We start from the raw sequence: 16,497 nt of genomic DNA, 5'->3' as shown, positions 1-16,497 counted from the left end.
GTTCCTGTAGGAGGGTAAGAGGCTCTCGGTGACCACCTACTCATCCAGGTTTATCTAAGACGTATAAAAGTACCGCTTCATCCTCTGTTCAATAATTCCGCGTAGCTACATTTACTCTCTACCTAGAATGATACTGACATACACGGAACCAATTGCGTCAGCTGTATCTGATCTGCACGCATGTGTCAGTATGAGCCTCCTCACTGCGCTTAATTTTGGAGGCTGGACTTTTAGGTCTTGTTGCACAGTGTGCCATGTTTGTCAATTGCTACCAAAGCGGTAAGTGTTAATTCATGGAGAGCAAAGGGGGGGGGGGGGGGCGGACTGCCTCTCCGCCCCGCCCACCTCTTTAAATGTTCGCCTGCAGCTACAGCAAGTTTCTTAACAAAAATTTAAGATAGGTTTGGAAACCTGGTTGCTCAGGCAGACTTTTCATTTGAATTAATATCAATCACTATTATTTTGATCTCTAATGGCATTAGCTAGACTAGATCTCAAGAATTGTAAGACGTTTTTCCCTCAAGGTAGATATATCATTTTTGTTTTCAGATCCTACTCATCTGTCTTGCACCATCATATCCAGGACAATTCTCACTGTCCAATTAGGATGCAAGTACTACTCACGCTCTCTCTTCCCCAATGACCCGTTTACCTATTCTTGCTTCTACTGACCTTCCACATCCCCTCCCCCATCCCAAGCCACTTAATCTGCCCACCACCACACCATTCACTTTTCAACTTCACCACCTCACCCTCCCTCTTCTTCCCCACCATTTTTTTCAACCCTACAGCTACTACACTTTCTCTTTCATTCAGATATCCTCACTCTACCTATATGCATCTCAACCATGACCTCTCCCACACTTACTTGTATTTGCCTATTCCTTCTCTTGCTCTCTGCTGGGGACATCAATCCTAACCCCAGTCCTCCCAATCATCCCTCAGCCTACTCATGGGAATCGCACAGCAATCTAACCAATCTTATTTCTGTTCCTCTCCTCCCTTCTCATGCACCCTGTGAAATGCCCACTCTGTCTCCAACCAACTTACCTTCATCCATGACCTCTTTATCACTAGAAACCTCCACTTGCTAGCACTAACAAACCTGGATGTGCCCTGAAGACTCTGCTTTAGCTGCTGCCCTGTGTCATGGAGGGTACCTTTTCTCACACATGCCTCGCCCAGATGGTAATGGAGGCGGTATTGGACTCTTACTATCATCATTTTGTAAATATCAACCCCATTTTCTGCCTCAACTTCCATGTTCTCATTCCTTTGCAATTCACTCCATCCGTCTATTCGCTCCTCTGTTTCTCAGAGTAGCAGTCATTTACCAAGCCCCTAATAAATCCTTCTCCTCCTTCCTCACTGACTTTGACTCCTGGCTCTTCTTATTTCTTGAACCCTCATCTCCCTCCCTTATCCTTGGCGACTTCAACATCCATGCCAATGACCTCTCTGACGCCTATATGGCTCTAATATTCTCATACAATCTCCAGCTGTGTTCCACCGCCTATACTCACCAGAAAGGCCACCTTGTCCTTGTCCTGTTCTCCAACTGCTCTATCACTGAATTCTGCACCTTGAATCTTCCCATCTCTGACCATCAGCTGTTAACCTTCACAACTCATCATCCTCTTCCTCCCCCCCCAACCCGACCAACCACTACCCATACATTTAGGAACCCTGACACGCTCTCTACCAGTCTCATCTTTCCTTTCTACTACTATGTCACACAAGTCTATCAATGAAGCTGTCCTCTCCTATAACTCCATTCTCTCATCTTCTATTGATACCCTTGCCCCTCCCATTTCACTATTTTTAAGATGTGCCAAACCCCAACCTTGGTTGAGCCCCAAAATCCGGTTACCTGTGCTCGAGTTGCTGAATGTCTTTGGCTTAAATCCCGCACACATGCCAACTTCATTCATTTCAAATTCATGCTGATGTCCTTCCAATCTACCCTCTCATTTGCCAAAGAATACAACAACCATGTCACCTCCCCCATCACTCCTTCCGGCTGTCCACTCTGCCAACCTCCCTTCAACAACCCCTACCACCCTTTCCTCCTTTTCTGAAGTCACAGAAGAGGAAACTTGCTCACCTTCTCTCATCCTCCAAACCCACCAATTGTTCCTTTGATCCAATTCCTACCTGCCTACTTGAAGCCATCACTCCCACTGTCATCCCTCCAGTCTATCTTATTCTCAGCCTTTCGCTCTCCACTGCTACAGTTCCTGATGTCTTCAAACCCCTCCTCATAAAACCCTCACTAGACCCCGCATCCCCCTCCAATTACCGCCCCATCTCTCTCCTCCCCTTCTTAACCAAACTACTTGAATGTACAGTTCACTGCCTGGACTACCTTTCTTCTCCTAATATTCTTGACCCACTTCAATCGGGTTTCACTCGCTCCATTCTACAGAAACTGCCCTTGCTAAAGTCTATAATGACCTATTCCTGGCCAAATCCAATGGCCTCTACTCTATCCTCATCCTTCTTGATCGGTCTGCTGCCTTTGACACTGTTGATCACCACCTTCTCGACACGCTGTCCTCACTGGGATTCCAGGGTTCTGTTTTCTCCTGGTTTTCTTCCTATATCTTCCATTGTACTTTTAGTATATGTTACAGTGGATCCTCCTCCCCTGCCAGCCCACTGTCTATCGGTGTATCTTACAGAATGACATGGGGAAAAAATTTGTCCCTGTCACCATCCCCGCAAACCATCTGATCCCATCCACACAAGCCTCAAATAGTTTTATACTGAACTTATTTTATTAAAGTATAAAAAGAAACAATATTCTGTACAATTGTCATTTTATAAATCAAAGTTCTGGCTGCTGAACTAGAGAAAGAGATGGCAGAGCTTTGTTTATAAATGTTTATCAACACAACTAATATACTACTTTATCCTAAAGCAAAAAAAGAAAAGAAATACAGTATACTTTTTTTCTACCTTTTTCCTTCAACATCTTCTTCATTTCCCTTCAGCATCTTCTACCCACTCTCTCTTCCCCATTTTCGTCTTTTCCCCTCTCTCTTCCCCATTTCCCTTCAGTGTCTGTTCCTCTCCAGCCCCTCCCTCTCTCCACCCCCCTTCACGCAGTCCAAGCATCTCCCTCCCGCCCTTCCCCTTCCCTTCATTTTTTAAAAAATATATTTTATTTAAAAAGCGGCAAATTATAATATAAAAGCCAATCAAACACCCAAACACAATATCACAGACAAGATAGCAGAGGGTCAAATACAATACAATTGATGTACCATAATTCTTTAGTACATGGCAAAAAACAAACACACAACCCCAAACCCCCCTTCTCCTTCCACCCCCTATCCCTTCCCTCCAAACATCCCCATACCCCACAGCTTAACAAACATTACAAGATGGTGCAAGAGGAACAACCCGAAGAAAACTCAAATAATCTGGAGAGGAGCTGAAATTCCCAAAATAACTACTCAAATAGGTTGTGCATCAGCAAACTCTTTCCAATAAATAAATCCTTCCCCTTACCTTCAGGTGATTTTGATTTTTTTTCTACAAGCAGCCGGAGCTGCATGTGGCTGCTGGACAGTCCTCCTCTGACGAAACTGGAAGTTGTGTCAGAGGAGGACTTTCCGGCAGCCACACACGGCACCGGCTGCTTGTAGAAAAAAAATTCAAAATTGCCTGAGGGAGGGAGGGAGATGCCTGGACCGACGGCGGCAATCTTTAGGAAGGAGGGAAGGGGCTGCACGCGATCTCTTAAAAAAATTTGTCAAAAAAATTTGTCAAATGATCTAACTAAAACCTTATAAACCCTTCCCCAGATTCCATTGCTCATGCTATCCATCAATTCTTGTAAGCTCATTCTATCTATCAACTTTGTAAGCTCCCTGGAAATGCCCAGACAAGTTCTTTTTTGTAAACCGCCTAGAACTGAAAGGTATTGGTGGGATAGAAAACAGTAATGTAATTACTCCATAGAGGACAAAGAATTGATTTCCCAAAAGGAGTATTCATCTGAGAATCAATTTCAGCAAGTGCCCTCTGAGTGGACTTTATAATAGGGTTTAATTTCAAACATTGTGGAAGCACAACGCTGATTAGATCTTGCAACCTAAGCAGGCCAAGTAAATTTTGCTCTAATATACACCACTTTGGTAAATTATACTGATCAGGTATGTAGTATGTAGCACTATGATATTTGTAAAGATGAGGTAAATTCAGTCCACCATATTCCCTAGTATGCTGTAAGGTAAAAGAAATCCTTGGTTGTTTGTTTTGCCAGATACATCTACTGATCTGTTTGGCCAAATCTTTATATAATGTTGGTGAGAAATAAATTAGGGATCATATTTAAATAAGAAAACCCACTTCACCATGAAACAATTAAGACTCATCAAGCCATACTTCCATCAGCATCATTTTTCCCTCAATGTCCAGATGATGATAATGTCACAACTGGATTATTGTAACTCCGCCTACTTAAGAATCAACATCACCCTTACCCACAAAATGCAGCTTATTCAAAACACTGCAGTAAGACTCATTTACGGTCTGAAAAAATATGACTCCATCTCAACATACCTCAAACAACTTCACTGGCTACCCATCTCATCCCAAATAAAATTCAAAACATCCTGCATCATATAATCTATGGAAACTCAGCCGCCCCTCTCATCAATCTGATGCATGGTCCGCCTTTCGCAGACTACTTAACAGAATTAAACTGAACCTCCCCTCAGCAAAAAATGTCAAGTACAGAAGAATTTTCCAATCCATGTTCACCTTCCTAGGAGTCAAAATCTGGAATGATCTCACAGAGACAATAAGAACAGAAGCCAACCACGCACAATTCCGGAAGAAACTGAAAACTCTACTCTTTGACAATTTAATTTACAAGATTGCCTTACGCACCTGTTCTTTTGCTTAGTATGGCTAGGTTTTTCTCCTCCTTCTCCCCTCCTTTCTGCCTTACTTCCCCTCTTTGCCCAATCTTTTCCTTCTTCAAGTCACCTAGAGCCTGTTTAGGTTTGTGTGACTCACAAATATTAGATTAGATTAGAAATAATACAGAATTGTTGGTATTATGGTCATTCGCACAGTCTCAACATGTCCCCACCAGTATGACCATTTAGGCGAGAGTTTTCTTCTCAGATCTTTTACTGTATCTTGCATTTTATGTTCATTAGCTTTGTTTCATCCAAGGTGTAGCGTACTTGTATTCCCAGATATCTGAAGCCATCTGGCTTCCACTTAAAAGGAAATTTTTTTTAATAGGTCTTGATTACTTAACACATTAACTAGCATTAGTTCTGATTTTGACCAATTTATTTTGTAGCCAGAGAATTTACCAAAATCATCAATAACCTCTAGCAATATGGGAATAGACTGTGAAGGTTCCATGAGATAGAGAAGCACATCGTTAGCATACGCATTTAGTTTATACATTTCAGAACCATAAGGGATTCCTTTCATTTTTGGCTCTTCTCTTATTGCCAATAATAGTGGTTCAAGAGCCAGGTCAAAAAGCAATAGCGATAAGGGACAACCTTGCCTGGTACCCCTATGTAGCGGAAAGCATGATGACAAACAGTTGTTAACATATAATCTAGCACCAGGTAACGTGTATAGCACCTTTACCATTTTGCAAAAATTATCGCCCAATCCAAACCATGCTAACACTTTCATAACACATGGCCATGACACTTTTGATCAACACCCACTGGTTTCCAGTCTCTCATAGAGTAACATACAAAATATTACTCCTAGCCTTTAAAACCCGAACAACCCATACCCCTGAATTTATAGACAGACTCTTAACTCCTTAAGCCCCTAGAAGATCTCTCCAATTGAATACACAATTGCTATTGATTCATTCACTGCACCACATAATATATGACACCACTCGCTCATCGATTTTTTTTCAGTAACTGCTCCTCAACTATGGAACTCTATGCCAATTCACTTATGAGAAGAATCATCATTGGAACGCTTTAAATCTAGTCTAAAGACTTTATATTCAAATACATCTTTGACTTATAACCCTTTTAATTCAGATCTTCTCACAGATGGGACCCCCCTTCCCTAATGTACTAACCCTATATGTCTTTCTGTCCAATCCATTGATATAGTTCTCCCCCTATTCCTTCACGTGTCAAATACGTCTGTCTTTGTTATCTAAAATGTATAACCCAGATTTTAAATTTCTGTGCTCTGCTTAGATAATTAATAAGCGGGCTAACAAATTTTAAAATAAACTTGAAACTTGACAACACTCCTGTAAAGGGGATGAGACTTGATATACCAGCTTTCTGTGATTACAATTAAAGCAGTTTACATATTACATACAGGTACTTATTTTGTACCCAGAACAATGAAGTGTTAAGTGACTTTCCCAGAGTCACAAGGAGCTGCAATAGGAATTGAACCCAGTTTCCCAGGCTGTCAGGCCACTGCACTAACCACTAGTGAGTAGCTTAGTTTTAAAAATGATTTTGATAGATAATATACTAATATACAAAATATATACAAAATATACAAAATTACTCTGGCTCGGCCCAAAGTTAGAACACCTGCCCACCATCTTTGCACTACCCACAGGCGCTGCTCTGCACCTTGAGTTCTCAAGCAAGGTCCTTGGCATCACTATTGATTCTTCTCTCTCCCTCAACGACCACCTCAACTCCTTGGCAAAATCATGCTTTTTCAGCCTCTACATGCTGAGGAAAGTAAGATCCTACTTTGCCAAAAACATTTCGCCATCCTCGTCCAATCCATCATCCTCTCCAAACTTGACTACTGCAATGCCATTTACTTATGCCTAACAAAAAAAAGTCTTCAAAGACTCCAGCTTATCCAGAATACTGCAGCCAAGTTGATCTTTGCAAAACGCAAATCTGACCATGTCTCCCCACTCCTGTCCAATCTTCACTGGCTCCCAGTAATTTCCAGAATCCATTTCAAATACTCCTGCCTGGCTTTTAAGATCATTCACGGCATCCTTCCTCCCCTAATCCCACTATCCTTTAACTCCTCGAGTCCTGACTCCACCAGACCCGCCCAAAGATATAAACTATCCTTCCCCTCTCTACGTGGTATTCTCTATGCAGGTAAACTGGGAAAATCTCTTCTCTTCAAAATCACAGGTCTCTGGAACGACCTTACTATCCCGTTGCGGAACCTGGGCTCTCTCCAACTATTCTGCAAGCAACTGAAAACTTAGCTCTTCTCTAACATGTAATTCTATTTTCCCCCTTACTCTTCCATTCTATATATAAGCTCATGTAAACCTTTTCCTTTCTCTTCTTATATTTTAAGTTCTTGTAAATCGTGCTGAGCTCCACTTCCGTGGAGAGGATGCGGTATATAAACTTAAGGTTTAGTTTAGTTTAATATAACAGATATCTAGAAAAAAAGATTCTAAGCCCTCTGGACAAAGGAAAAATACCCACAATACCTGAATATAACTACTGTACTTCAGAGCTACAACTGAGAAGCATGATGAAAATAATAATAATAAAGTCTTCCATCAGCCCTTCCACACCCCCATACATTTGTGAGTAGCTCAGTTCTAAACCAGATCATAAAGGGGGTCTTTTACTAAAGATCAGGGAACTTTATCTGCAGCAGGACCCATAGGATTAACATAGGTCCTGTGATCAGATTACATTCCCTAAGCTCTAGCAAAAGATCCCCAACGTTTATAGCACATTTAAATTAATCTGAAACCTGGACTAATATAGCAATCCAGCTAATTAGAATTTGGAAAGTAAACTGTTAAATATGGAGATTGTTATTTTATAAATGTTGTACAGTGCTAAGCCCATTGAAGGTACCCTTCAAATATATAGATATTACTAGGAAGTATTTTATTGTAATGTTTATCTTAGAAAATGGACGTTTCTTTCCATTCATTTAAACGGTGAATAAAAAGAGTCATAAACCCATATCAGATAACTCCCACTTTTTGGCTTGCCTTGTCAGCTCTGCGCCTAAGTAGTCGCAGAAGGGCCCTAACGAAGTCGTTTTAAACCCGTCCATCACAGATCGTTTCCTCCCCAGCCATCTTCGATCTAAAGGTGGGCCCAAATAAACCCCACATCAATCATCTTGAGACCACAGGTGACATGTAGCAAGAGTACCCTGGCAGCAAGAAGAACGAAGGGCGGCGGGCTCCGGACTGGAGGTGTGACAGCAGCAGAGGGTGGCCGCTCTTTCAAAGTTGCCTGGCTGGGTCCTCCCACCTCTCTCAGCTGGCAGAGCCGTCACCTCGCGCCGTCTGTCTGCTGGAACGCGCGACTCGCAGTGACAGCGGCGGCCCGGGGCACGGGAGGGGGAGGGGGGGTTCCCTGACCCCAACGTTACGCAGGTTCAAACGCCACAGAGTGGGAGCGGGGCCGCCGGCGATCGGCACGCGCCTGGCATTTGCGAACCCCGGCAGCAGTGATCAGACGCCTGAGGTGCCCAGTAGCCGACGCATTAGATCAAAAGGAGCAGCAACAGCAGAGAGGAACCGGCGCCCATCCCCCCTCCCGGAATGCAAGCAGGCGAGCGGCCGGGGGGAATCAGCTGCTGACGGAGGAGGGGCCCGGCTGGCTGGATCAGGAAGCTACAAGCGCGGCCCAGTTGCTGCCCAGCACCGCTCCCCCACCCCCTACTCTATGGCCGTGTGAGAGTGGGGGAGGAGGGGAGAGCCGCTGCCAGCGTTCCGTGCGATCCGGTGCGGGCAGCATGAGGAGGAAGGCGGGCTGCGGCATGAGGTCGGCGGTGGGCTTCTTGTGCCGCCGGGGCCTGGATGGGGACCCCCTTCTGAAGGGAGAGTTTCAGCGGCGCAGGCTACAAGGCAGCAGGAACCTGTACAGGAAGGATCTGCTCGGCCACTTCGGTTGTGTCAACGCCATCGAGTTCTCTAACAATGGAGGGCAGCTGCTTGTGTCAGGTAGGTGTCTCTTTCCGAGGGGGGTCCACCAAACCTGTCGCTGTTTTGGGTTATTGTTTGGAAAAGCCTTAAGATGGTCGTCAGGTGGGGGAAAAAACAGAGGCAGCTTCAGGGGAAAGTGGTAAACACTGAGATTAGAAAGGCAAAGAGAAGGAATTCGTCCCCCCCCCCTTTTTTTTTTTAAGAGATAGAGCATATGTATGTATTGCACCCTAAAAAAAGAAACGACCTGTAGCTCAGATTTTGCGGAGACGTCTCGGGAGATACAAGAAAGTTGGGGGACAGAAGGAGATGCCTTGATTCTGCTCCCTGTTGCAGATTAATTCCTGGGTAGTTATTATTCTGACGAAAGGGGAGGGGTAGATATGTGGGAATAGGCGCCCCGTGGGGGCAGGGAGCAGGTTATTGATGGACAATTTGTTGTTGTTCCGGAAGAGTCGATGCTGACAGCTCGGGTTGGAGTGTATGACCTTCTCTGCGGTGCTGAGCAGCGCTCCTCTAATATTCCATGCCGTAGCTGACCGACAAGATCCGAAAAAAATTGCAGGCGACTCATAGGAAGTGTCCCCGCCCTCCCCCACCCAAACAAAGGGAGAAAGACGCTTGTTTAGCCTGTGCAAAAAACAAAAACAAACCCAAAACCGTAGTCACTGCAGTTGGCTTTAAATGTCAGTGTGCTCGCTTTATTTGTGTCTCTTTGCGTTTCTTTCTGGAGTGCGTGAAGAGTTAAAAAGAAATCGAGGCCGAGGCTTAGCTGGGGGCGTACAGGCCTTTGAGCGCCTCCCGACGCACGACGGCAGGCTGAGCAATTGAGAGCCGAGCCAAGGCTGCTAAGACTCTGGGCAATCATGATCTGTCAAGGGTGCTTAGTCGCTGCCAGAGCGCTAGAGGGCGCAGCAATGCTCGCATAAGATCAATACGGTACGGCTTTCAAATAAATTTATTGACATGCCAGTTTTAAGTGGTGCCAAAGCAGTAGCGAATGCTAGCTGGTTTTGTTCTTCCTGCCCCTCCAACGTATGGCATTTTCAGTTCAGAGCTTCTTTAGCTAGTTTGCTCTAAAACTATATAATGTTGTTGGAGGATGTGATAAATGCAGTTAACATTTTTATTGATTTGGTTTTATATCCAATCCTCCCAGGAGAGCTCAGAAAGGGTTACAAGTTTACATACATATTAAAGTGTATTTATACAAGGTGATGGCAAACATAGCATAGCAAGATGTTGTTTGACGGACAAGGCAAAACATACTGTATTTCCTCATATATAAGCTGTGGCTTATACATGGGTTTTACAAGCCTTTGTATTGCGTGCAGCTTGCTTAAATGGGGCGGCTTATCTAAAGACATGAAAACTCGCTGTTAGATAAGCTGCCCCATTAGAGGTGTACTGTAGCTGAACTTTAAAAAAAAATCATCCCCCTTAAATACCTTGTACCGCGCCGCTGCTCTTCTCTTGAGAGCAGGAGTGATGTTTTTGATCTCAAGCCTGGCCCCGCATTGCTTCCTGAATGGCTGCTGTCAGTTCTCGCGAAGGCAGCCATTCAGGAAGAAGCGCGGGGCTAGGCTTAAGATTGAAAACATCGCTCCTGCCTGCACAGCAAGATTGGAGGAGGCAGCCGGAAGTCATGGAGGTATTTAAGAGGAATTAAAAGGTATGGGAATGATAAAAAAAAAAACCCAGTTCAGCTAATCAAGATAATCTGCGGCTAGTAACATGGGACGGCTTATCTAGCAGGTTTAAAACGAAACCCGGCATTTTCTGTGGCCTATACACTGGGGCGGCCTATATATGTGGAAATACGGTAGTTAACAAAGTATGGTAAAACATAACATGATAAACATGGTATGGTGAGACATACATAGCATAATGAGCATTGTATGGCAAACATAGCATGACAAATAGTATTATAAGTATGGCAAACATGGTATGGCAAAACATAGTGTTTATATACATATACAAGCATAGCATGGTAGACGTAGTATACAAGTGTGGCTAACCTGTGAAGTAACATGGTAGAACTTAGCACGATAGTCATGGGATGGCAGATATTATATAGTGAATTTGTAGCACGGTAGACATTGTGTAGTTTGGTAAATATAGTATGAAAGATACAATGTATAATAGAGTAGAGTAAGAGAGAAAAAATGACAAGTATGACAAAATGTGGCAAGCATTGTATGACAAAACATGGTGTGATCGGACTTGGTAGATAGTACAGTGGGGTCTTGCATAGTGGAAGCTATATATTATACCACAGGAGGTGACTTGACCTTTACTTAATTCGTCTAGGACTTATGTTTCCTGTCCCCCTTCCGCTCCTTCCTCCCACCCTACCCTACTTCCCTCCTTCTTCAAGTCGCCTAGAGCCTGTTTAGGTGTGCGCGACACACAAAGATTAGATTAGATTAGATTAGACTTGGTAGGGTAGAGCATTATATAAAGGGCAATATAAAGGTGTATGGTGGGTGAAGCGCATTAATGTTTGAGATTCGTGACAGCAGAGGGCTGGTGTTCTTCTTTGTAAGGTTTGGGATTTTGGGTAGGTGCACTCTCATAGAGGGTCAAGGGAAGAGGTGGGTTTTTATTTCCTTTCTGTAGTTCTGTTTCCCCATCCCCGCGGGAACTCACTTTATTCTTATTTAAAAAATTTATCAACCACCTATATCTAGGTGGCATTACAATAATAACATGCACAGAATATGATAAACAGGACTTTTACAAACTTGTTGGGTTAAAGGTGAATAATTGCATTTTAAATAGATATTTACAGTATAATTCATCTTAAAACCAGCATTCAACATTTCAACTTTATTGAAATGCTTCTAAAAATATTGAGGTTTTAAGGATTTTAAGGATTTTCCCATCCTCTCCCTGCGAGTTCTTTTCCTGTCCCTGCCCCATTCCTGCAAGCTCCATCCTCATCTGCATAAGCCTCAAACACTTTAAAATCATAAGTGTTCAAGGCTTTTGTGGTTGAGATAGAGCTTACAGGAATGGGACAGTGACAAAACTCGTGGGGACGGGACAGGGAAATTTGAGTTCCCGTGGGGACAGGGACAAATTTGTCCCCGTGTCATTCTCTAATTTGGGGCGTAGAGTAGTAGTTTGGTGGCCATATCATGGAGGAGTTTGTAGGCCATTACAAAGCCTTTGAATAAAAATTGTTTGTCAATAGGCAGCCAGTGGGCAGCACGCAGCATTGGGACTATGAAGACTCTTTAGGAGTCGGATGCGTGTGAAGACTCTTTAGGAGTCGGATGGCAGCATTTTGTACTTGTTGTAGTCGATGGGTATTTTTTGTAGTGAGCCCATTTAGGAGCATGCTGCAATAGTCCATATGGGAGAGGATGAAAGCATATAGTAGTTGAGCGAAATCCAGCTCTGAGAAATATCATCTGATTTTCCGTAGCTGCTGAAGTTAGTAAAACGAGGTGAATACTATTTGGGAGATATGGTTGGAGAGTGGAAGGTCGCCATCAAGGATCAGCTTTTTATTTCCAAGATGTAGTCATGTAGTTTGGAGATTTGAGCATCTCTGTTTAAGCCTAGCAGTAGGTACAGTTGTATATCATCGGCAAAATGAGTGGATTTTTATTTGGTATTTTAAGGCAATATCTATCGCTGGTCTAATATAGAGGTTTACAAGCAAAGGGGACAGGAGGGTGCCCTGCGCACTCCATATTTAATCAGTTTAGGTCACGATAGAGTAGATCATATAGGATGCTTTGGGTCCTTTGGTTCAGGAATGATGAGAACCATTGGAGGGCTTGACCATTTATTCTAATATCTGAGAGTCTGGCGATGAGGTAGTGGTGGTCAGTGGTATCAAAAGCGGCACTGAGGTCTAGGAGGACCAGTATCTTTGTCTAGTAAGCTCCACAGAAGCTTCCGCCCAAACACACGCGACTGCAGGGTGGCACAGGCAGGCTTCTCCGGCATCAATTTCTTTTCTAAAGCGCCGCAAAGGTAAGGGGGAGTGAGGGAGATTCTTGGGCCGCTGAAGGGCAGTGAGGTGGTGAGAGGGAAGGGTGGATGCTGTGGGGATGGGACGATGACAGGGACGGGGCGGTGAAGGGGATGGTGGTCCAGTGACAGGAACAGATTTTTTCTACGTGTCATTCTCTACTGTAAAACTACACTTTTTGGCAATGTTTGCATTCTAAAAGGTTGAATTCAGAAAGGTTGCAGTAAAGTCAAGTTTCAAGTGTTATTAAAATTTTGATGTATCGCAATATGAATTCAAAGCGATTTACAATTAAAAACAGGGTCTTAGTTATTAACTACAATAAACACACAAACATTACGGACTGATACATAAGGGAAGTAGGGAGAACTACAATAAGCATAGTAAAGAAAACATGAAAGGTAAGTACAAAGAGAGGGTAAAAAAATGTTGGGGGCCTCTTATAGCAAAAATATATTTCAACACTAATTGGGGTACTCTTTCTTTTCTTTTCCAATGTCATCATTTGTTCCTTGAAAGATACAATGCCATCACAGATCACTGTATATTAATGGCTTGTTAGTATTCCAGCTGTTTTTAAATTTAAACAAGGAGTCTTTACTGAATAAATCAAGAGAGAACAAGTACAATAGCATCACAGCTCCAAGCAATTCAACATATATATAAGGAGCTCAGAACGAGTTACAGATTAAACATACATAAAATACAGTTAACAGGTTACAATATGACAGTTACAGTACAATTTTACAATACAAGGTTGTGTCCCTAATTCTGTACATACTGAGGCCCCGATTCTATAAAGGGTGCCTAAGTCATGCCTAAAGTTAGGCGTGCTTTAGGTACCCAATCTAAGTGGTTAATGAGCCAATTAAGGGTCTTAACAAGTGTTAATTGGTACTTAGGCATCCAAAGGATGTAGCTGCCACTTTGTAGACACAGCCACAATTTCATGGATGCCCATGTTTAAAACTCATACCTAACTCAATAGCCATGGGCGTGGTTTGGGCAATGACTCAATTTGGGCGTCCTTTGATTCATTTACATAACACTGAGCGACCTAGGGCGTCCATATGATGCCTATATTGTAGGCGAATAAAAATCAAGTCTAGTTTTGAGCATAGTTTGGGCTTCAAATAGATCCGAGTTCTATGGACAGAACTTAGGCACTCTTTGGTTGTTCTTAATCTGATCTGCTAAATAGCTCTCTGGGATTTATTTTTGCTTTATTAAGCTCATAATACATTTAATAAGGCACCACATTAACGAGGCACATCAAAAGAGATATATTGCATGCAAAACCTATTTTTTGTGCACAAACAGCAATGTTATTTGCTAATTAGAGGGAAATATCATTAACTGAAGCACAGCACATGAAAAACATAGCTTCAGTTTTCTTGCTAAAAAGCTACTCTTTTTTTTTCTGACTAAACAGTGCTCTAATCAGCTCATTCTTGAAAGCAAAGAAAGTACATGACAAAAATATATGGATTACATTCATAACTTCATTTACAAAAGGTTAAAAACAGAAAACAGACCTTAGCATGTGCTGGAGGAGTTGGTTGGGATTTGAACTTATGACCTCTGGCAGAGGAGGGCTTTTACTTATTGAGCTAAAGCAGCTTCTAGGCAGGTGTCTCTGATTGCCCTGTGATATAGCTTAGGGAATCCACCTGTTTCAAGAATGACCTCGTTGGAGCAATCTTTAGTAAGAAAAAAGGGTAGCTTTTTAGCAAGAAACATAAAGCTGTTTTTTTTCATGTGCTGTGCTTCAGTTAAATGGATCTTTCCTCTAATTAGCAAAGGTTAACTCAAATATAAACAGTGTTTGTTTATATTCAAGTGCCCTGCCAGGCTCTGAACCTAGCCCCCGTCCCTCCCTCCCCTGAAATCCATTGCAACCTCTCCCTGGGCCTGCTTTAAGCCCTGGTGGTTCAGTAGTGAACCAGGGTAGGAGTGATCTATGCTCCTTCCTTGTGCAGAGCTGCTATCGAAAGTGGCTGCCCCGAATCCCTTCAGCAATCTCACAAGTTCCCATGGGAACTCACAGCAGCCATTTTCGATGCACAGGGCAAGAGCATAGGAAGATCACTCCTGTTCTGGTTTACCGCTGGATCACCAGAGCTTTCAAGGTAGACTTTAGAGGTCCGGGAGACAGGGTGGCTCAGGGCAGGATTCTCAAAAGTTACTGTGTCTTTAACATGCTTGCTAAACCAGTTCCATACGGTTTAATATACCAGTAATTTTACTGGCCGATTCTCCAAGCTGCCTAGCAGTTTCCGGCTCTGCCATGCATGTGTAGTACAACGAGGTCATTAATATTAAAATGGAAGTAAAAGGAGCACTCATTGAATCGCCCAATCATCGCTGGGCGATTCCCTAACCTTGTGCCACATTTGCAGGCAAAATTTTCCGACAGGGTCTGAGCTGCCATAGCCTTACTTTCCAGTCAGTGCCTGAGCACTGGCCCCATGACACTGGCTCAGGCACTGACAGGAAAGCAAGGCTTGACAGCTCAGACCCCCCCCTCCTCCCCCGCCAACACATACACACTGCAAATAAATAATTTTGGGGGTGTTTATTTATAACATTTCTATTCCACTTATAACCTAAGCGGATTACAATTTACGCAAATTGAAGGACGGCAGGAGGGATGCCCACTCCCTCCTGCCACTGGGGTCCACCCTCCCCTACCCACCCTGACAATCCCCAGAAATCCCAACAGAAGGGATGCCCTCTCCCACTGCTGGTGATTCCTCTCACCCGATATACCCAGTAGGAGGGATGCTCACTTCCTCCCGCTTCTGGGGTCCCTTGACCCCATGACACTCCCTGTACTTTTCCAAAGATGGCCAGCCAGAGGAATGCTTACTGCCTCCAGCTAGCAGGCATGCCTCTTCAAAATGGTGGGCCTTCCCCTTCCTGGTGCATCCTGGGATGCACCGGGAAGGGAGGCCTGCTGTTTTGAAGAGTCAGGCCTGCTGGCCAGAAAGAGTAGGCATCCCTCTGGACAGCCGTCATTAGAAAAGTATGGGGGGTGGGGCAAGGGGACTCCCAGTGGCAGGAAGGAGTGAGCATCTCTCCTGTTGGTAGTGTCGGGGGGGGGGGGGTGGCAGCGTGGTAGCCAGGGCTGTGGCTGCAGCAGGTTAACCCTGGTTGCAGCAATGGCAGCAGGAGGGATTTGGCATCCCTCCTGCCAATCTTGATCAGTGTGTTGGAAGGGGGTCTGGGCAGTGGCAAGCGAGGGGGGTTGTCTGCGGGAGAGGGGACTCCTCTCTGCTGCTCTCCCTGCTGGTTAATCAGCTGAGCTGGCAGGACTTGGGGAGACCTGTGTCTCAGTTGATTGGGGCAGGGAGAGCAGCATTGACAGGAGGGAGGAGCTGTGCTTAGTGATTGCTCTTCTCAGCAATCGCTAGGCACAGTTCCTTTCACTCTTTACTGGCAATTCTCCGCACAAATAGCATGTGTAAATAGCATGTGTATAATTTGCATGCTATTATGCTGAGAATCGCCCCAAAAATAAAAGTTGCTCCCACTATGGCACAAATCAACTTGCTGGATTTTACCGGTGAGTTTTAGAATCTTCCTCTGAGTTGGCTGGTACTAGTTG

The 16,497-nt window shown here is 43.9% G+C and overlaps 2 protein-coding genes across 6 annotated transcripts in view; one reads left to right on the top strand and one right to left on the bottom strand.

Annotated features, from left to right (window-relative positions):
• Positions 1-9,249, bottom strand: part of EXD2 (exonuclease 3'-5' domain containing 2) — a 65,764-nt gene extending 56,515 nt beyond the window's left edge. Inside the window, exon 1 of one of the 3 annotated variants that reach the window (XM_033951103.1) lies at positions 9,153-9,249. The gene's annotated coding sequence lies outside the window, so the exon portion shown is untranslated. Of the gene's footprint in view, positions 1-7,960; positions 8,083-8,126; positions 8,218-9,152 lie in introns of those variants that run through there. The other 2 variants (XM_033951104.1, XM_033951102.1) reach the window with 2 other exon arrangements.
• The window catches only part of DCAF5 (DDB1 and CUL4 associated factor 5), a 191,327-nt gene continuing 174,835 nt past the window's right edge, over positions 6-16,497 (top strand). The window contains exon 1 of one of the 3 annotated variants that reach the window (XM_033951097.1): positions 6-279. In XM_033951097.1, coding sequence (XP_033806988.1) covers positions 255-279 — 25 coding nt within the window. In that variant the 5' untranslated portion in view covers positions 6-254. Of the gene's footprint in view, positions 280-8,337; positions 8,924-9,371; positions 9,845-16,497 lie in introns of those variants that run through there. The other 2 variants (XM_033951096.1, XM_033951098.1) reach the window with 2 other exon arrangements.

The sequence above is a fragment of the Geotrypetes seraphini genome, chromosome 7 (assembly GCF_902459505.1).
Source record: "Geotrypetes seraphini chromosome 7, aGeoSer1.1, whole genome shotgun sequence".
Taxonomy (NCBI): Eukaryota; Metazoa; Chordata; class Amphibia; order Gymnophiona; family Dermophiidae; genus Geotrypetes; species Geotrypetes seraphini.
The sequence above is the reverse complement of the archived record's forward strand: the minus strand, read 5'-3'. Positions and strand labels throughout refer to the sequence as shown.